Genomic DNA, 20,378 nt, shown 5'->3' with positions numbered 1-20,378 from the left:
TTTTGTGTATAAAATTTGTGACAGCAGTGGCGTTTATGGTTATCGAATTGGAAATACCTTGGCGGCGGGATTCTTAAGAAAATGAACAGGTCGGGCGTTCATGAGAAATAAATGTTTTCTGTTTCAATAATGTGTATTTCCGTTAATGATTACATCGATTTGGACTTGGTACACTTTTGACAAAGAAAATGACAGGAATACAGCGCATAATAGTTGTAGTGTTTGTTGATTTATTTTTTGTTTATTTTTTTGTAAAACAACATATAAATTGACATAGAAACTTCAAAGGTATCAAATAAAAAATTACACAACTATTCCACGATTTCAATCTTAACGACATGACGATTATGCAGCATAAAAGTTGAGGATGTCCAATCTCATTTCTGTCTGATACTGCTCGACTCTTTCCTGATTGAATGGCCGCCAGCCCACGCTTAATACCACCCGTACGATCTAATTTCTTTCCTAATTTCCCTATTTCCCTAAAACTGCCTCTCTATGTGTAGAGCTCATCCGTCAGCGAGTTGAGCGTGAGACCCTCCTTGGCCAGGTCCTTGACCTCGATCAAGAAGTTGAGCGGCATCTCAACCAGGTTGCCGCGCACCTCGGCCAGGCGCTCCTTAACAGCGACGACACCGCCAGGATAGCTGGGAACGACATGGCCGTAGTCGACCTTGGTCGGCGGTGTGGACGGTGATGGGGTGTTCGGAGCATCGTGCCCATCTTGGGATGGATGCAACGCGGCCACTGCTTTGTCCTGTTCCTTCTTGTCTTTGTTCTTGCGCTTGGCGCTCTCATCCTCTTTCGCACCGGGCATCTTAAAGTACTGTGAAAAATACGAGTCGTACTGGTCCCAGTTGCGGACGCGGTCCGAGGGCACGCAGTGGAAGACGTCGTCAAAGACGGCGGTGTTGGTGGCGGCAGTCGTCTGCCAGAGACGCGTAAAGTTGGCGCTCAGAGGGTCCGATACCAGTCGGTCGGCCGGGCTGTCCCAGTCATACGCGTTTGGCGCCACGGTAATGGGCGAGAAGTTCTGCGTGGGCTGGTCCCAGCGCTGGTCAGGCAGCAGGCCAATGTGCTTGCGGAACAGATGGCGGCGCAGGCTGGCCGGGAAGGCACCCACGACATACGGGTTGCCGCCCATGGTGGTGTGGACGGGGTGCTCTGGGTCTTCGATGACGACGGCGATTTCCGAGTCGTGCGAGCCGAGTTGCGAGCGGTCATTGAGATTGGCGCTGCCGCAGATGACGAGACGGTCGTCGGCGATGAGCACCTTGGTGTGGATGTACAGCTCCTCGCTTACGAACGCCGCAAGCTCAGCATCACCGCCGTCCCCAGTGAGGCCCGGCGCGCCCTCGCCCATCCATCCCCGCTTTGTCAGATCTGGGCCACCGTCCATGTACGAGGCCGAGACGGTGTCCGCGGTCTTGAGCAGGTCCGGCTGATCGCGAGTGATGTCGGCAGCACCGGCCTGGTAGCGACGGTAGCTGTCACCAAGCTCGCTGTGGACCTTGCCCCCTTCGCGGCTGTAGCCGTCGTACCCAGATTCGACGGCATCGTCAAACTCGCGGCGCGCGTCCTCGTATGCGACGCCACTGGCCTTTTCGGCACGGCCCATGAGCGGCGTAGTATTGATACGATCGTAGTTGCGCAGGTTGTAGAAGCGCAGGTAGTGTGCAGGATCGGAGACGCCAGCGGCGATCAGTGCGCCGTAGATGCTGTTCTTACCACGGTTGATGCTGTTGTATTGGTACTCCATAATAGCACGCGTGCCGAGAGCGCCGTCGGCGTGCAAGTCGCCGGCAAAGCCGGGCACGGCAGGGATGCAGACAACCATGCCAAATTTGTCACCCTGTTCGTGCGCGCGCACGATGCGTTGGACAATGGCGCGGCCGATCTTGTTGCTGACGGGGTGCTGGTCGTCGCTGGTGGCGGTAATGAAGAACTGGTTCTCAATGTAGACAAAGTGCTCGGCGTTCAGGATGGCGGATATGTAGGCATTGGCAATGGAGTGCTCGATCTTGTGGCCCGCAGACCACTGGCAGCAGCTGCGAGTGAGCTGGATGTGCACACCGCCCAGGTCACCACTGCCGAAAGCCGGACCATGGCCCTGGCCGTAACTTTGGTGATGGCTACCGTCCCGGGACCGCTCTTCACCACCTTCTTCACCGTCGCTCTCGCCTAACATACGGCTCATGCCATGGTGCAAATGACGCTGGATGCCGCCAACAAAGCGCTGACCGCCTGCATAGATGGACTCGCCTGTGTCACGCAGGCTGTCGGGAACATGGTGTAACTTCAACGGAAACGGTATTTTCTCATAGCCCTCGTTGCGAGAGACGTACTTGCCGTTGAAGATGTAGTTCCTATAACGGTGAGGAGGTGGTTAACATAATTTCAGAAAGGGAAGTTCAAGGCCAACAGCGACGTACCATCTGTCGATGAAGTGTGTGACGAGGCTGTTTACGATGTGACCAGATAGACTGATGCTGATGTCGGACCAGCCCATACGGGAACTCTTCGTACGGTCGACTGGAAGCGTTAATAAAGAAAACGGCGATCAAAGGGGGGAGTGAGGGGATGAGGGGGGGGGGGAATGTGGAATTCGAGGCACTAACGTTTGTTATTCTCCCATTTGTCGACGTCCTCAAAATCGTAGACGCGTGCATTGTTGTAGTCCTGGCCCGGGAAGAGGATATCGTCCAAGTTCTCGGGGTGGGCATCGGCAATGGGGTGACCTAATGGTTGGCATCGTCTTTCCATTGTCTCTCACTTTCCCTCGTGCCTTTATGTCTCACATGATCCACCCGTGGTCACACATCGACTTACTATTGGTGTCCCAGCGTCCAAAACCTGCGATGTTAGTGCATGTAAGATAAATGTCGACCGAACCCCTTGTTCGACTTCACGTACACAAATCAAGGCCGCCCATAAAGGCAATGTGGCCATCGATGACGCACAGCTTCTCGTGGTGCGCCCAGTACAGGACCACGTCGTCGGAGGTGCCGTAGAGCGTCTTGAGCGCGTCTTTTCCAAGCTTACTAAGGTCGAAAGTACGCAGGTTCATGTTCTTGAAAGCAGACTCAAAATCGGCCTGAAAGTCGTGGCCGCTCGGTAGATGGTCCGGGTGCCGGAAGACGCGAATGTTGGGATGCAGGGCTTCGAGGGCATGCTTGGTGTGCTGGCATGGCAGAAGTCAGAGTCAGTAACAGCCACTTTTTGATATGAATACAGTGAAAATTAGTTGGAAGGCACTGAAATATACCTCTGAGTTCACTGGGTGATGTTAGCAAAGACGAGTTTCCGGATGCTCGTGTAAACGTCACAGGAACACTTACACGTCAGGGCCTGCGGCACCTCCTTGTACACAATGACACGGATTTGCACACCGCGCTCGGCAGCCGCTTTGAGCATCCGGTCGAGGCGGTACTGCTCGTTGCTCGACGGCGGGCGGCGTAGGTATAGCTCGGGGCTCAACCACCAATCGAGAATGTAGATGGTCTCGCGGGCCTGCGCGAGAGCCTCGGACACGGCCCAAAAGTACGAGCAGCCATCGACGTACCACTTGGCGCGACCCGTGGTCTGCGGCGCAAAGGACTGGAAGCGGTTGCCGTTATGCTCGTCCGAGTGCGACTCGGCACAGTCGTAGCCATGGTGTGTGTGCGAGTGGTGCTCGCCGCCATGAAACAGGCCGTCGATGCCGCTTTCGACCTTGTGGAAGATGTTTTGCATGGTGATGTCCTTGCTGTTCGACGTATTTCCGAACCCTTGTGTTTCTCTTCCGTCTTGTTCTGGGAAGGTTAGCATTAAGGACGACATAGAAAAGTAAACAAGATAAAAACCAACCCCTCTAAACTCGGGATCCTGGCGTAGTGCCACGCGGCTTTTTTTCTTACAAGTAATTCCTCTTCGTCGCGGGGCGCTCTGCGACGGCTGAATCTGTTATTGAGCTGAGTGGGAGCTGACGGCGGATGATGGCGGAGCTACTTAGGTTTCGACGTTGCTGTGTTGAGGATAGCGCAGCCGTGTGGGAGGGGCAACATGGAAACGGACCCTGAAAAGGAAGTTGGAAAAAAGGACGAGAGAGTGTAAAGACGAACAAAAAATAAAACAAGAAAACAAGAAACAAGAAAACGAAAGGAGCTTCACAGGACAGACAGGACAATCGTAGAAGAGCAAAAGAAAAAAGGCAACGCACATGGCATCTCACCCCCTCTGCGCTCTTCCCCACTGACCCCAACATGTGCCTGGCCGTGCTTAGCTGGTCAACTGACAAGCTCGAAAGGTCGTATTTAAGGTCGCCTGGTAAGGCTGGCGATTGGACTGCACGCTATTTGCTCGCATTCGGGGCATCACCCGCCACTAACTGGAGGCACATGGCGAGTACTTTCTAAAGACTCACAAGCCATGGCCAGCCTAAACAACAGACAAACGATTAGCGAACGTCAAACATGCCACGGCAAGCAAGGCGTTGAGGAACGCATGATGATGATGCGATGCACGGCCGTGGCGAAGCGCCGCAGGATTGAGGCCAAGAGGTAGGAGACGTTCCTGCAGGGTGCCGTTTGATGCAGGGTGGACTCTTGCGAGACAGTGAGACGGCGAGGTGGTCAACCGTGTCGCTTTGTTCGTACTGAGGAGGCAGAAAGCATCAGATGATGGAAGAGAGCTCCAAGACTTCAAAGTGACTTCAAGTGAGTTGATGATTCTTTGCAGCGACAACGCTGACACGTCGCAGGCGCCACTTTGGCGACCGCCAGATCAGATGCAGGGGCACAGGTCAACATGCATGAAATATGAAATGCAAGTGGCGCGGAGTTACAAACGTTTCGAGATTTGTACAGCTTTGGTGTTGCTGAAAGCTATCGCCAAAAGCTGTTTCTTTTTTTTCTTTCTTTTTTTATGTTTTTTGTGTACCTGGACCTAATATGTAATTACACAAGATTCCAGTTGACATCTAGGTACTGTAATAGGTAAGAGGCCTTTGTGACTTCAAAACAAGCAACTGCTAACGACGTGCGCCTGCTCAGATCACTTGGCGATGACAGTCGCGCCTTCCTCCGTCATGCTCAGTGGTGTGTGCACGTGAGTACCGTACGTCAGTGGGGTGGGACTGCAAACAAAGCCAGCCAGCAGCGAGGGTTTTTAGCGCCTAGGATCCGCCGCGGCGACAACAAAGCTCGTGCCTTTGTCTCTTCATTGTCTTGTCGCGACGACTGTTTGTCCTCAAAGCAACCGTTCTAACAAACTGCATCACAACGTGCATACGTCTCTTGCGACTCGACGACAGAATGACGCTTTCGTGCTCCAGCTTATCACCAATTGAACTGTTCTAAACATCCTGACGTTCCATTGACTCGCGTCCTGAACCATTGACACCACGCGATCGCGACACGAGAAGAGACTTAACGGCACTCGGTCGCCCATTGGCCTTTCCTACACACTCACCCACAGCATACTGCCCATGATGGCCCCGTCCAACTCGTTGGTCGACCCGGCCATCACCGGCTCTGAGGCCTCCACGGCCATGCATTCCCCACACCCGCACGGCGCACAAGACCGCGACGCAACAGAAGACGCCGCCTCCTCGTCAGAAGCGGACGATGCATTGTTCGTGTCGCCGGCCAATGCATCGAACTCGGCCTCCGCGTACGCAGCGTCGGCTGCCGCGTCCGTCGCTGCGGCGGCGGCGGCGGCTGCGGCTAACACCCCCGGCGCACATCACCACGTCTCGACCGCGTCCCCGACCGCATCTCCAGCACCAGCCGCGCCTCTGGGCGGCGCCTCTGCCTCTCCGAGACCGTCGCCAGCCGCATCGGCAGCCTCCCATGTGGCCTCGCCTGATGCAGCCTCCATACCCGCGGCGCATGTCCAAAAGTACAACCCTGCCGTCCACAGCCACCTCGTCCTCTACCTCGCTGCCCTCCACGGCGCACGCATCACATCCGACAACCTGTCCGGCAGCTTTGCGCCGCCTTTGAACCACGAGAAGCTGCTTGACTGGTGGCGCGACCGGCTGACCACCTCGGCCGTCTTTTTGCTGCTGCGGTCGTCGCCCGTGTCGTCTTCGACGGTAGCACCAGCCAAAGCGGCCGGACCGGACCTGGTGGGCGTCATCATGCTGCGCAGCCACCCGGCCGAGACGAGCCCGCACGTGGCGTCGGTGGAGCTGCTGCTGGTGAATCTGCAGTACCGGCAACTGGGCGGCGAGCGGCAGCTGCTGCAGACGGTCGAGCGGCAGGCCCTGCTGGAGGGGCGGACGCTGCTGACCGCCGAGGCCGAGAGCAAGTCAAACACGGCATCCATGTACTCGGCGCTGGGCTTCACGGAAGTGGGCCAGATTCCGGGGATGGTGCTGCGGCCGTCGACGGGCGAGAAGCGGGCACAGTCCATCTTTTACAAGGACCTGTTACGAGCCTACCAGCAAGAGCAGGGCCAATCATAATCTCCTCGGGCTGGGTCTGGAATTTGCAAAGTAGTGGCTTGGACAGTTTTTTTTTGTGCATTTTTTTATTATTATTGTGATGGTAGTTTTAAATATTTTCGCCCGGGCAAGTACGGAGGAGTTTTGAATATCATCTTGGTTACGGGAGTATATCCTCTTTAAAATGCGATGGCTGCGGATAATAACAAAAGCATTTTTATTACAAGAACGTATAAAGTACAATCAAAATCCAATAAACGTCAGCCAGCTCAGTTATATAGCAAAGGTAAACACCACCGAAGCGCTGTATACCACATCAATGCTTTTCGGTTGTTACTTTTGCCAGGGTCAAAAAAAAAGACGAGCCTATTCCCCTTTTCCCAACGCCACACAATTGTATCTCTATCGTTCGGTTTTTGTTATACCACCACTTCCTCGAGCAGACGTGCTCCGACCAATACATGACATGCAAGCCGCCCACGGCCCATTCTCCTTTTTGTTGGCCAACAATCTACTCCTCGTCATCGTCCACCTCCTCGACTTGTGGTGACTTATAGGCTGTCCGTTGCGCCGGTGCCGCGTTGATCTGGGTGTCGGTGCCAGTCGTCGTGGCCGTGGCCGGCGCCGGCTGACCGGTCGTACCGGCAAAGTGGGCCTGGCCGGCGCTCGCCGAACTCGCCTTGTTGGCCTTCTTCTTCTTCTTCGGGTTGGGCTGTGATTGTTAGTAGATTTCCAGGACGGGAGAAGAAGGGCACAATAACGGTGAGAGAGAGAAAAAAACAAACAAAGAGGGGGGACCAGAAAAAAAAAAAAAACTCTCCAAAACTCACATCATGCCATGCCCATACGGGGCGGAAACTGTCCATGAAAGAAACGTCCTCCCATAGGTTCGGGTACAGCCACAGGCCGGGCGGCAGCACAAAGTAGGTGATGCAGAACAAAATCACACGGAAGATGGCCATCAAGAAGAACAGGCCCAGCAGGCCGAGGAAGCCCCAGCTCAGGTAGTAGACGCCTTGGCGCATGCGCAGCGGCCACAGCGGGTACAGCACGACGGCAAAGATGGCCAGCAGTGCCAGGCCGGCGTAGACCTTGCGCATCACCTGCGAGCCCTCATAGAGCCACACGTAGTACATGTCGTCGCCCGCGTCCTGCTGCCGCTCAATGTTCACAGTCCACTGGCCCTTGACACGCTTCACCTTCTTCTTCTTCTTTTCGTCGGCGCCGTGGTTGTGGCCCTCGTGCTCGTCGGCCGCCTTGTTGACGCGCAGCGCCAGCATCGACAGCGGAAGCAGCTTGAACGTGTTCTCGAGCGACGCACGATCCGTAACCTCGGGCAGACCGGGTGTCTTCTTGCGCGCCTTTTCGTAGGCCGGCGACTGGATAGCGCGCAGCGCGCGCTTCACGCGGAACATTTCTTTGCGCTCGCCGTTGAGGATGACGGTGCGCGGCTTGAGGTCCTGGCTGCGCAAGAAGTTGGCCAGCGCAATGGCTACAGGGTTCGGCGGGCCGGGCTGGATAGGTTGGGGCTGCTGCTGCTGCTGCTGCTGCTGCAGCTGTGGCGGCGGGTGGTTATGGTTGTGGTGGTCGTGGCCATCGTGGTTGTGGCCATCTTCATTCGGCTCGCCGCCGCCGCCTTGTTGCTGCTGCTGTGCCCGTTGGGCCGCTGCTTGCTGCATAGCCATTTGCTGACGCGCCTTTTGCTGCAGCTGCTGGATGAACTCGGGAACGGTCATGCCTGCTTTTTGGGCGTCGATGGCAAGCTGCCGTTGCATGGCCTGGATCTGTTCCGGCGAGGGCATGTTGGGCGGCATCTGCCCGGGCTGCATCATCGGTGGTTGCTGCATCGCGGATGTGTCTGGGGGACGGCGTGTGTGAAGAAGGAGAGCGAGGAGGGATGGAAGACGTCGAGTTTGTCGGGGAGCTCTGTGAGGCTGTCGAAAGCTGTCGAGAGTGGCCGAGAAGCCGGAAATCGACGGAACCAGGAGAAGGGAGCCACGAGACGAAAACGAGGAGATCGGTAAAAAGACACTGCCAAATGCGACAAAAACCAGAACGTGCCTGGTCGGGGTTGTCGATGCAAATAGAAACGATAGACCTCCGTGCTTGTGTTTGGGGAGAAAAACGATAGTTTAGAGTTCGGAGAGAGCACGCTGTTCAATTCCAATAAAAACACTTTACCGCTTTGTAGCACTGTCAAGGGAACGTGTCTTCAAAGGGAGCTTAAACAAGGGGTTGCACCTGCCGCGTTGGGCGGGTCCTTTGGGCCGCGGGTAGCGGATTGTCCGGACCGGTTTTGGCAAGCTGCTGCACGTACAGTTCTATCTGTTTATTGTACTGTATTTTAACACTGTATGGCATTCCGTATCGCGGGGCGGCTTAGGATGGATAAGATAGGGCGAGGGGCACACTAACTGTGGTACAAAGAGATATGTGCAGACTGGGAGGAGAGGAATGTACCTTTTGAGCCGTATGCTGCCCAGTCTAAAAAAGTTCTGTAAGTCGCTTCTTATCGGCGATGGAAGGACCGCGTCGGGGCCATTTTTTTTTCTTCGTCGCTTTTCCTTTGGGAACAGTCACCCGAACGTCGTCACGATTGCGAAGCATCCGACCGCCCGTACACTTGACTGTTTTGCTGAAACTCACAAAGGACCGAAAAATGACTGCTACTGCTATTACCGAGGCCGAGGCGCCGCACAACAAGTTCGACGTAAGTGGCCTTTGCCTCTGTTTTTTTCTTTGCACCTTTTTGTTATCAGCGTCCGTCTACTGCTGGTCTACGACGTCTCTGTGCTGCCCACCGATATCGTGATCGATCAATGCTAGACCATGGGGTCGGAGTCACAGCGGAGGTGGCCGAATCTCGAGTCTTAACAGACAATGCCGACAATTACCTCCTACGAGCCACGCTGTGTCGAGAACGAGACCTGCCTTCTTTCTACGACGCAACCGTTCAGCTACACGGAAGAATGAGCACGAGACATGCCATACAGATAATACAGAGGGTGGAAGCGTGTCCCTTTCACCGATATCGTAGCTAATATGTTTGACACAGACCATCCTGGTGCTCGACTTCGGCAGCCAGACCAGCCACCTGATCCTGCGCCGTCTGCGTGGCCTCAATGTCTACGCCGAGATGCTTCCGTGCACGACGAAGCTGGCCGATCTGCCCTTCAAGCCCAAGGGCATTATCCTGTCTGGAGGTGAGGTTTTCGTAGGTGACGACGGGTTTCAACAGACTACGGAATAGTTGCTAACGTTAACAGGTCCCTCTTCGGTCTACGACGAAGGCTCGCCCCGTAAGGCGTCCCCAACATTCGCATACTTTTGTTTGATCGCGATCCGAGCCCCGTACTGACCATGTAGACGTCGACTCTGCCATCTTTGACCTTGGCGTCCCAATCCTGTACGTTGCCAAATGATAACCTTTACAAATATCTATCCATGCTGGACTCTTTACTAACAGGATGCAGGGGCATTTGGTAGGACTGCCTCCCATTGTACGACCGACGTCGCCTCGACATGGAACTGACAGGTGCCTCTAGCTACGGCTGCCAGGAGCTCGCATGGCAGATCAACTCGGCCAACGTTGCCCGCGGCGAGGCGCGCGAGTACGGCCACGCCGACGTGACAATCCACAAGGTCGACGGCCACGTCGACCGTCTCTTTGCTGGCCTCGGCGAGACCATGCACGCCTACATGTCCCACTTTGACAAGCTCGTGTCGCTGCCCGAGGGCTTTGTCATTGTCGCCAGCACCTCCAACTCGGAGTTTGCCGGCATCGCCCACAAGGACAAGGCCATCTTTGGTGTCCAGTTCCACCCGGAGCTCGAGCACACGCCCCGCGGCAGCGAGCTGCTGCGCAACTTTAGCGTCGACATTTGCGGCGCCAACCCCAGCTGGGTCATGGGCGACTTTGTCGAGCAGGAGATTGCGCGCATCCGTCACCTGGTGGGCGACCGTGCGCAGGTGATTGGCGCCGTGTCGGGCGGCGTGGACAGCACCGTGGCGGCCAAGCTGATGAAGGAGGCGATTGGTGACCGCTTCCACGCGGTGCTGGTGGACAATGGCCTGATGCGGCTCAACGAGTGCCAGCAGGTCAAGGCGACGCTGGGCGAGCACCTGGGCATCAACCTGACCGTCGTGGACGCGGCGGACCTGTTCCTGGGCCGTCTGGCGGGTGTCCTGGAGCCCGAGAAGAAGCGCAAGATCATTGGATCGACCTGTAGGTTCATGGGTCCGACGGCATTCGTCCGGTCGACACGTATGAAAAACTAACGAGTCAGTCATCGACCTGTTCGAGAAGGAAGCCGAGCGCATTGAGAAGGAGGCCGAAAACACCCCCAACGCCGGAAAGGTGGAGTGGTTCCTTCAAGGAACGGTAAGGACGAGCCTTTTGTTTCCTTTCGTGTGCTGATCTGTCGCTAATTGGAGTCTAGCTGTATCCTGATGTGTATGTTTCGTGTCCAAGCCAGCAAGGCACCGTATGTCTTGAGAAGGCACAAAATTCAAAACTAACCGTTGTGCAGCATCGAGTCCCTCAGCTTCAAGGGCCCTTCGGCGACGATCAAGAGTGAGCAACATGTCGGAAGCGGAAGGGGATATTCAAACGAGTGAAAGAAGTACTGCTAACAAGACAAACAGCTCACCACAATGTCGGTGGCCTACCTGAGGTATGTTGTCTTCGTTTTTTCACTTCTCTACATATCCATATACTAACTTGTTTGTAGCGCATGATGAACGGCGTAAGTTGTGACTATGTCTGCATGTGACAATTATAATGCTTACGACGACTGACACACCTCTGCCTTTACAGCAAGGCCTTCGTGTAAGTGGCTTCCGTGCTGGAGTGATGCGAATGGTCTTCGCCCATACTAACAACACCAGCTCCTTGAGCCCCTTCGCCTGCTCTTCAAGGACGAGGTCCGCGCCATCGGCCGCACGCTTAATATCCACAATGATCTGATCATGCGTCACCCGTTCCCCGGCCCGGGCATTGGCATCCGCATTCTGGGCGAGGTGACGCCCGAGCGCGTCGAGGTTGCGCGCAAGGCCGACAACATCTACATTAGCATGATCAAGGAGGCCGGCATCTACGACAAGATGTCGCAGGCCTACGCCGGTGTCGACACCAACAAGGGTATGTCCTTCCATACGGCATTCTTTCTTACGATAAAACGACGATGCCAAGCTAACAATACAGCCGTCGGTGTCATGGGCGACACGCGTGTCTACGGCTACATTATCATGTACGTTCTCTTCGCGACCCACCACTCGAGTCAAACACTGCTAACATACCGCAGCCTCCGCGCCGTGACGACGAGCGACTTTATGAGCGCCGAGGCGTTCGAGTTCCCTTGGGCATTGCTGCAGAAGATTGCCCGCACGATTGTCAACAGCGTGGACGGCGTCTCTCGCGTGACCTATGACCTGTATGCCCCGTTTCCCCTCACGTCTTGTTTGTGGTTAGTAAGACAACTAAAGCTAACCCATCTACAGGACCTCCAAGCCTCCTGGCACCATTGAGCTGGAGTAACCGGAGTAGGCACGACACGAGTGCGGTGAGAAAGGAGTCTGGGAGTTGTTTTCTATTATTCCAAGCACATTATCCGAGCGTTTGCGGACGGAAAAAGGAGCTCTCATAAACAAAAGACTATTCTATCATATCCTCTATATAGAGTTTGCTTAGAGAAGCCGGTTTTTGTATTTGTTTTTTCTTCTTCGTTTTTTTTATCTTCTTGGCTTTCGTTTTCTTGTATAGAATAAAATACCAATAGAAGAGGGTTCAGAACCAGGTCATGTCAGTTTTTTTTTCCCAGCGGTTCCCGGGATTCATAGTAAAATGGTTACATTGTCTCGTCTCCTTGCGGTCAAGTGAGGGCAACTCGTGTCAACTCGCCAAGTCATCTAGTCACATATGCCGCAGACGTCAGATCATGCACGGCACAGGCCAGGTGGCAGACGAGCTGTCTGAGGACGTTGTTGGCAGGCGCGGTTGGCATTTTGTCACAGAACCAAGACGACGAAAAACCGATGCCTGCTGGCCTGTCGTCTTGCTGTTCCGGGACCCTTGTTGTCGATCCGCCCGTTTCGATCCATTCTGCCATTTGCAGCATTGCTGCCCGAGGCAGCCCAGCCCAACGACTCTGTGCTAGCTTGTTAGTCTCTTCCCAGAACCAGGGAACGCGTCCTGACTGGCTGCTGCAGGGGCTCGAGGGCCGCCAAGGGCAAATTGGTGTGTCGCAGGTGCAGACTGTCACCAGCCAGTTATGGGCGAGAACGCAGGGATCTCGTCAGATGAGGCTGCCCCGTCGGCAGCTCGGGCGACCTGCGTTTTCCTTGACGGGGCTCCACTGTCCCACTAACACAGAGAAAGAATGACAACCTCTTGTGAGGTTTGCGGCCGTCGACCTCGCTTTCTATCTCTTATTCTGTCTAGGTAATCCCGCCGTGCCGCGCTCGGCTGCAAGTCATCTGTGGCTTATCGACTGTTGGCTTTTGTACGAGCATCTTGCCAAAAGATTATTGTCCTTTGTATGGAGTTGTCATTGTCCATCTGTGCTGTCAACTTCCCAACTGAGCTGATTTTTCATCAACTATAGTAACATACCTGTTTTGATGAATTTTCAGCCTATGACTACGAATCCTGTCATCTTTACTTTTCTCGCCTCTTCTGCCTTCCTTTTCGGACCCTTTCTTTCTTCGCCTTCTTCCTATCCCGTTCTTCTCTTGTCTTCGCCTGGCACTAAAGCGTCTCCAAACACATTTTTTATTTATTTACTTATTTTCAGCTTCGTCTCGCTGCACTCCGAGCACGCCCATGTGAGAACTATCTGAGCATCCCGGTAAATCTGACCTGCCCCTCGGATTGCGCTGTAGATTGTTTACGATCTGCTTGCGCTGCATGAAGGGGGAGTGGAGAGTCGTGTGTCCTTTATCTGTCGTTTTCTTTGTCCATCTGTATTCTTTTTGTGCCGGTCGTATTCGTCTCGAACAAATCACAGCCTGCATCGCGACTTTTGTCAGGCACGCTAGCAAACTAGCCAAATCGCACAGCCGTTTTTTGTTCCTTCTCCGTTTTCTATTCCCCACGAGCTGACCTCACTTCCTTTTTGCTTCTCACCGCCCTTTTAAGGTGAGCCCGGCTGAGGACGACAGGCACCAACATTTTCTAGTCAGATCGGCTGCTAGCCAGTCAGCTTTCAAAGAAGGCACATCCATATGTTGGGCTGTGCTCTTGGAATATTGTGATCTGTTTCCGGCGTATTTTGGCGTGTGTTCGACGCGGTTCGTCTTGCTTGGTCGTAGATTCGGGCATAAACTAAAACGTGGGATCGCACGGGGACATAACAAATCAAACGGAAAGGAACGTCCGGTGATGGGCATCGTGACAACAAAACTAAAAGGGTGATGAAGGCTCACAATCGGGACAGATGACAAAGTAGGGGGCGAGATTCGAAGCCGGCAGTTCCATGGCACCAGAGGAGTCGTTCGTCAGGCTCTGCCTTTTTTTTCTTGCTTTTATTAGTTTTTCAACCGCAGCTTTTCATGACCCGTCTCTGGAATATTATTGGCTGCCTCGCGCCTCTTCCTTCCCCCTTGCTTCTATTTATTGCCTCGTTTGTCAATCTTATCAGCTCTTTTACGATTGATTTTGATTCTGCCGGCTTTATTTTCATGATTGTTGTCCATATTAGCTGATCTGCTTTTGAAATATCAGCTAGGCTGACACTATTTTTATTTCTGATGGGCGGACCTTGTGTTTGGTTTCCCGCCGTTTTGCCTTCACCTATCCCGTTCGGCGCGTCGTTTGATTATCGGTGACGTACCTCGCAGGTTTGGCAGCCGACTCTACATGTATTTCTACGTGATGCGGCCTCTTCAGCCCTGCATCGCCCCCAATTTCAACAATTGTCCCCGATCTACTCTCCCTCCCCTCTTGGTAGCTCTCGGCGGGTTCCTTGCATGTGAGCCGTGTGGTCCACCCTGGGCCCCTCTTGTAACTTGGCCTGTTCGTATGGCCTTCCATTTGCCTCACATTTGCCACGAATGACCACTCCTAGTTCAATTACGTTCACCCACTCATGTTTCCCTTGTCGATTGCCTCTTCCTATTGCCCTGTTTGTGTGACGAACGCTTCTGCTTCCCAAGGCCGCTCACCAACAGGGGTTCGGGGGGGATGTTTTCTTATTCTGGTCATGCACTTGCCCTTGTATGGAAACTACTGCAAGTCGGACACCTGCAGCGAGGACGACAATATGGAAATACTTCTCGTCCACGCGTCCGCCTTGTCGTTTCCTTCTTCTCTCTTTCTTTTCCTTTTTTTAATGTTTTTTTGTCTCATTTCTTTCCCAACAATAAGCTCAGTCCTAGATAGGAAATCAATAGGAAAAAATACTGCCAAAAGATGCAATAAATGTGACGAACGAAATGGTCCCCGCACGATGCGGCCACCCGGAACGGCCACGCAGCGCTTAGGGGCTTGCTTCCAAAGGTCCCATCAAGCCTGACCCGGCCGCACCTGGCCGGCCTTGCTGTCCCTTTTATTTCTTTCTCCCTTTTTCTCCAAACGTTGCAATTCATATCCGTTGGTGTGATGGCCGGTCTTGTCACGGAACTAACGACTGATAAACCTGTTCACAGGGTGCGACCCACCACGTAAACATTCTCACAATTTCGTGTACCCGCGCACTATGCGCCCACGCGACCCTTTCCCCATGTCCCATTTCTCACAAAGCCGTGTCACAGAAAATAATAATAGTAATAATCATATGAAAGGAGGCCAATCCAAAATAAATAAATAAAATTGTTAAAATGGTGTGTACACAAGACAAAAAAGAAAAGGGAAAGCATATGATGGGTTCGGGTTGCCCGCCTCTCCTTCCCAACGCCGAGAGGGCTGCTACATCGCCACCTCTTCCACTGTCTCTATCATTCCGGAGCAAGATGTCATGTGTTAGAAAAAAGTAAAACAGAAAGACGAACACTGATAGGACCGCCGTTGGCAAAGGCTGGGAGCACCAGGCAGACGCAATATCTGTTCGTGTGGGTGCACAGCAGTGCTGGTGGTCTTTCAGCGAGTCGTTTTGTTATGTGACCGTGCCCTCTCTTTGCCCTGCTTTTTTGCATTTTCGTTTGACATCTGACATTTCACTTGTGTTGATGGCCCTCTGCTCTCTCAAACCATCGCCAATTAACATGAATCAAAAGGAACCGGAGCGATAGCATCGCCGACTAACACTGCACAGGCCCTTAACAGGCCCTTAACAGGTCCTCACAGGCTCGCAATGCTATTTTTGGCGAGACAGCACTACCTCTAAATTCTTCGAGCATAAGCCTCCGTAAATCTTCCGTGTTTTCTTTTTCGCCGTTTTTAAGAATATGTTTTGGCTTCTTTCACGACCGCTGCCTCGCCTTCGCTGCTTCCCTGATTTTGTCTCCACTTCCTTTCTGGGCTTGTCGCCCGCGCTTTCTCCAGCAGCGGCAGGCATAGCCTGCCTAACTGAGACATGCAGCCCTCTCAGAGCCGTTGCGCGCCGCACACGACTGGTCAACAGGGCAGGACACCGCCCTTGGCTGTGCGCGAAGTGGAGGGGGACGAGGCAAGAGCGATGGACCAGAACTGACGACCGTCAGTTGCTGTTTCCTTAACGAACACCTGTGGATGATTCCCTGGTCGTGCCTGCCTCGTAAAATTCACCTCATTGTATTCCGAAAACCGAAACAACGAGGCAGCGTTGTCGCACCTTCCGTGGCGCCTGTCCTCACCCCCCTCCCCTCCTTCCATCCAGCCACTGGCGCATTTCGAATCGAGCCAATCTCTAAGCGCCGACTGGCCGACGACCTCTCACAACCTCACTTTGTTTTTCTCTCACACAACCGTCCTCGGCGTTCGTCTTTCTTACACACCCACGCTTCGACACGCGCCAGCACATTCACACACCCCTGTTTGGGCCTATCAGCGGCCAGAAGCTCCAGATGCTTCATGAATCTCATTCTATTATTCATTCTTTGCCATGTTCTTCACTCACTTCGTCATTCTGTTTTTTTTTTATTGCCCTCGTACGTCGTACTTTATTTCTTCCCTTGTTTGTTCCCCTTTGTCGTCTGGGGACTCTTGCACGCGGCTCTGCGACAGCAAACACCCCCTTGGTAGTTGCTTTTGGCCCCGTTGTAGAACTGTTTACGAAAAACAAGAAGAACCACGCGGCAGGCCAAGAAAGGAAAATATTCGAGTAATTCGCCGTCCATTCTTCGTCGCATCCCTTTACTTGCACCCCTCGTATCCACCGCCAGCCCAAACCCATCCCACCACGTCGCCCGCCTCCACCCCGTTCGGTAGGATGGAAGATGGCTGCAGGCGAAGCGATGGGCCATGCCGCATGACGAAAATGGAGATGAGTGAGGAAATCAGAGTTTAAGAGGATTAAAAAAAGTTCATGGGAGCAAAGAGAGAGTCGTGCTTTTACGGTTTACGACATGCTCTATAGTGTCAAGCTACGAAACAAGAAAGCAGGATACGGCGCCAGGCCGTCTCGTCGGGTTTCGTTTGTCGTTCAATACTTTTGTACCTCGTACCTTATTGTTCTGCTTTAACTCTTTTTATACTCCTTTCAACCTGCCCCTGTCATTCGTCTTTAACCTCCTCTCATCTTGATATTCTCTCTCCGCCTCTCGTTTCTTTCTTTCTCTCCCTCTCCCTCACCTCTCACTTATCATCTCGAGCCTGTTCCCCACAAAGCCCATGCTTTGTTTCATCATTTCACGAACGGCGACTACTCAGGAACAACAACACGCTATTTGTTTGGAAATAATCTGGCAATCCGCTCTTCATCTACTCTTTCCTCGTGTCTTCTGATTTTCCGTTGTTTTCTCGTTCGTCTACATTTTCCTGGGAAACCTTTTTTGCCTCTAATCTCTTTCTTCCTATTTTTATTATCCTTTATACCCTTCTTACCGCATCTTTGTTTTTCTTTACCTTACGCTCTGCTCTCTTTCTTTTGCAACTCATTGGGACGGTGCCGCTGGTCGTCGCCTCTCTTTGCATTCCCTCGCCGGCTGTTGGTTTCTCTTTGTTGATTTTATTGTCTCCATATTTGGCGTACTTTGCTTCCGCATTTCTATTTTCTATTTCCCCTTTCCAGTTGTCTCTTATTCATCTTTCCTATTTTTGTTCATTCTCACTTCAGCCTGTCTCTTCCGCTCTATTTCTTTTCTCATAAACCCGCACATCTCGCAAGCCGCTCATCCTCCCTCGTCTTACTTCACCCTCCCCCTACTTATTATTCACGAGCATGCCGAACGTTTCATGCAACAAAGGTCTCTCATAAAATCGCCATACATCGCCATGTACGCCGAATCCGTGTCGTCGCCATCATGGTTTGATAAACTCGCCTCATGCTGTGGACCGCCCTCGCCAGGACTGCCCCATGGCCGCAACAAACTGCTTCGGCGCGCCGAAAAGGACGCCCGCGCCGTCTGGGCCGACGAGCCCGCCATGACACCGCCGCCCTCCTTTGGACCCGGGCCGCACCCACGACCAGTCGACCTCATGGAAGTCGGCCGGATAGCAGCCGATCCTTACCGGACTCAGAGACCGTCCCAGGAACAGGTGGCAGAGTCCAACACAGCGTCTGGTCATATGCAGCACAGCCGGAACAACAGCCAGGCCACCAACCGAGGACACAGTCGGGGGCACAGCCGGGGCGGTAGAAGCAAAACTTCAAGAGACGGGCTTCGTTCTCGTCACGGCTACTCACGGTCGGGCTCGTCGACACTGGTGGGAGGTACGCCTAGCACCACGGCCGGCCGCAGAAGCCACTCGATTCGACGGCGCTTTCGGACGTCTTCGTCGTTGTCGCTCTTTCCGTTACCACCTTCCCTGTCGTCTTCCACATCGTCACGGCGCCCGCAGATCTCAGCACCGACCAACTTTCGCCATCTGCAGTCGGAGACTTTTATCTTCCCGGCTCTTCCACAAGAGGAGCAACAGCAGATCCAACAGTACCAGCGAGAGCAATACCACCAGCTACGCCAGCACGAACAGCAGCAGCAGCAACAACAGGGTCAGGAATTGGACCCGGAACAGCAGCGCCAGGAGTTTCAAGAACAACAGCAGATCTTCCAACAGCAGTACCTTCAGCACTACCAGGAGCAGTACCGCCAACAGTTCCAGCAGCAGTTCCAGCGCCGTCCGCCTTCGTTTCAGCCGCTCGACTTCACCACGCACCTACCATCGCCACTGCTACCGTCGTTTCGGCGCGCGACCATTGTCTACGATGACGAAGACAATGACGAGGGCGAGGCGGACGATATCGTCACCATGCCGCCACGGGTGCACGCGCGCAATGGTAGCCACGGTGACGACGACATCAGCACCCACCACTCCGTGTTCCACGACCGCAGCCACTCGGCAATGTCGTTTCACCTCCCCCGCCGGCCGGTTGGCGCGGGTGCAGCTAGTGTGTCTGTCTCGGGAGGCAGCATTCGGTCGGGTGTTGCTGGTGTTGCTGGTGTCGCCAGTACCGGTGCCATGAAGGACAAGGCCACCGAAATAGCCGCCACTATGGCGCCTCCGGCTATCCCTGCCCGGTCTCGCCTGCGCTCGCACTCGTCGCCGGCCGTCGAATCCATGGTCGAGCGCATCGCCAGCGCCATGATCGAGATGGAGAAGCTGCAGGCCGAGATCGACTCGGTCGTCGAGCGCCAGAGCATCTACATCAGCAGCCGGCCTTCCACGGCCTACGGTATGGCCACCGTTGGCAGCGAGGTGGCACCGCTCAAGCTCTTCCCTTCTTCCTTTGACGAGATGCCGTCCGTGCCAGCGATCCCGGCGACAGCGCCCTCGTTTGCCGAGCGGCTCAGTACGGAGCGGCCCAAGACGGCACCGCCGCGTAGCAGCGTGTATTTGGGGTCGACAGCCACCGATGCCGGTTCCGTCCCTCTTCCCTACAGCTCGACGGGCACTCTGACGCAACAACAGCCGTCCCAGCAGCAGAAACAGGCCACTGTTGCCGCCGCCAGCGCGTCGTCCGTGTCTGTCGCATCTGCCGCCTCCGTCGCTTCGGCCGCCGCCAAAGCTGCCAAGGCCAAGGCTCGAACGGTGCACAGTGCCAGTGGAAGCGTTGGTAGCATTCGCGGTGGCGGTAGCGATGCACGAATCAATGGCCGCCCCGTCGATGTGCCTTTGGCACCGCCTTTGCCTCTGGTCCTTCGCCCGCCCTTGCGCAAGAAGAAGTCATTTTCGCGCGTCTCCAACTGGATCTCGCTCCACAACCACAACGGCCAGGGCATTGATGCTGGTATCGGGGACGCCCCCAACTCATCCCGTGGACACGGCCACAACCTGAGCCTCGAATCCGTCACAAATGCACCCCGTCCCATCACAGCCAAGGACGGCTTCTATCAGTGCCTCTCACCAGCCTTGGAGGTGCAAACCAACTATGGGCGTACCAGCATCGACTCGCTGGTATCGACCGTAGAGACGCTGTCGACCTGGACGACGGAACGCGATGAGTCGAGCCGGCAGGTCGGTGTCGAGGGAGACGAAGTCGAACTCGTCCGAGACGAGTTTGCCGAGGACCTCCCCAAACACGACACGCCGACCCCCACATCGGCCACGACCATGACGACGCTCGCCACACTGCTGACCGCTGCGACCACCGCGACATCGACGCCCACGATCCCAGCCATGGCAACCGCCGCTGCGTCTCCTTCCTTGGCTGAGAAATCGAGCGCGAGCATGCTCGGCGCACACCGTCCGCAGAGCGTCGGTGTTGCTTTCTAGTTTCAAAGGACTTGATGCTGATTAGTCTGATTCTACTTGTTTTTGTATATATCAGGTTTTGTAACTCCTTGTACTTGGCTTGTTTTTGTGCTGTCGTTTGATTTTCATTTTTGGTCTCGTCTTGTTTCCTGTTTTCGTTTTTTGCTATTTCTCTCACTTCTTGATACC

General features: G+C 54.3%; 6 protein-coding genes across 6 annotated transcripts; 4 read left to right on the top strand and 2 right to left on the bottom strand.

The window, feature by feature from the left end:
* Window positions 1-496: 496 nt before the first annotated feature.
* Window positions 497-3,732, bottom strand: SPBR_06494 (phospholipase D; the record flags this gene model as incomplete). Its single annotated transcript, XM_040764750.1, has 7 exons — window positions 497-2,366; window positions 2,433-2,532; window positions 2,619-2,738; window positions 2,830-2,853; window positions 2,914-3,181; window positions 3,266-3,276; window positions 3,339-3,732. 7 exons carry the CDS (start codon window positions 3,730-3,732, stop codon window positions 497-499), a joined length of 2,787 nt encoding a protein of 928 aa, XP_040617418.1.
* Window positions 3,733-4,407: 675 nt separating this feature from the next.
* On the top strand, window positions 4,408-6,445 carry SPBR_06846 (uncharacterized protein; the record flags this gene model as incomplete). Its single annotated transcript, XM_040765102.1, has 2 exons — window positions 4,408-4,538; window positions 5,455-6,445. The coding sequence occupies 2 exons, from the start codon at window positions 4,408-4,410 to the stop codon at window positions 6,443-6,445; spliced, it is 1,122 nt and encodes a 373-aa protein (XP_040617417.1).
* Window positions 6,446-6,935: 490 nt separating this feature from the next.
* On the bottom strand, window positions 6,936-8,271 carry SPBR_07307 (translocation protein SEC62; the record flags this gene model as incomplete). The annotated part of the gene is made up of 2 exons (XM_040765561.1): window positions 6,936-7,136; window positions 7,255-8,271. The coding sequence occupies 2 exons, from the start codon at window positions 8,269-8,271 to the stop codon at window positions 6,936-6,938; spliced, it is 1,218 nt and encodes a 405-aa protein (XP_040617416.1).
* Window positions 8,272-9,083: 812 nt separating this feature from the next.
* Window positions 9,084-9,846, top strand: SPBR_07778 (uncharacterized protein; the record flags this gene model as incomplete). Its single annotated transcript, XM_040766032.1, has 4 exons — window positions 9,084-9,134; window positions 9,480-9,627; window positions 9,691-9,723; window positions 9,791-9,846. The coding sequence occupies 4 exons, from the start codon at window positions 9,084-9,086 to the stop codon at window positions 9,844-9,846; spliced, it is 288 nt and encodes a 95-aa protein (XP_040617415.1).
* Window positions 9,847-9,946: 100 nt separating this feature from the next.
* On the top strand, window positions 9,947-11,960 carry SPBR_06862 (GMP synthase (glutamine-hydrolyzing); the record flags this gene model as incomplete). The annotated part of the gene is made up of 11 exons (XM_040765118.1): window positions 9,947-10,649; window positions 10,711-10,805; window positions 10,864-10,877; window positions 10,954-10,997; window positions 11,069-11,097; window positions 11,155-11,169; window positions 11,241-11,252; window positions 11,312-11,564; window positions 11,628-11,673; window positions 11,728-11,856; window positions 11,924-11,960. The coding sequence occupies 11 exons, from the start codon at window positions 9,947-9,949 to the stop codon at window positions 11,958-11,960; spliced, it is 1,377 nt and encodes a 458-aa protein (XP_040617414.1).
* A 5,811-nt stretch (window positions 11,961-17,771) lies between these two features.
* Window positions 17,772-20,210, top strand: SPBR_06681 (uncharacterized protein; the record flags this gene model as incomplete). Its single annotated transcript, XM_040764937.1, has 1 exon — window positions 17,772-20,210. One exon carries the CDS (start codon window positions 17,772-17,774, stop codon window positions 20,208-20,210), a length of 2,439 nt encoding a protein of 812 aa, XP_040617413.1.
* Between the last annotated feature and the right edge of the window lie 168 nt (window positions 20,211-20,378).

This window comes from Sporothrix brasiliensis (genome assembly GCF_000820605.1).
Source record: "Sporothrix brasiliensis 5110 chromosome Unknown Cont20, whole genome shotgun sequence".
NCBI lineage: Eukaryota > Fungi > Ascomycota > Sordariomycetes > Ophiostomatales > Ophiostomataceae > Sporothrix > Sporothrix brasiliensis.
The sequence above is the reverse complement of the archived record's forward strand: the minus strand, read 5'-3'. Positions and strand labels throughout refer to the sequence as shown.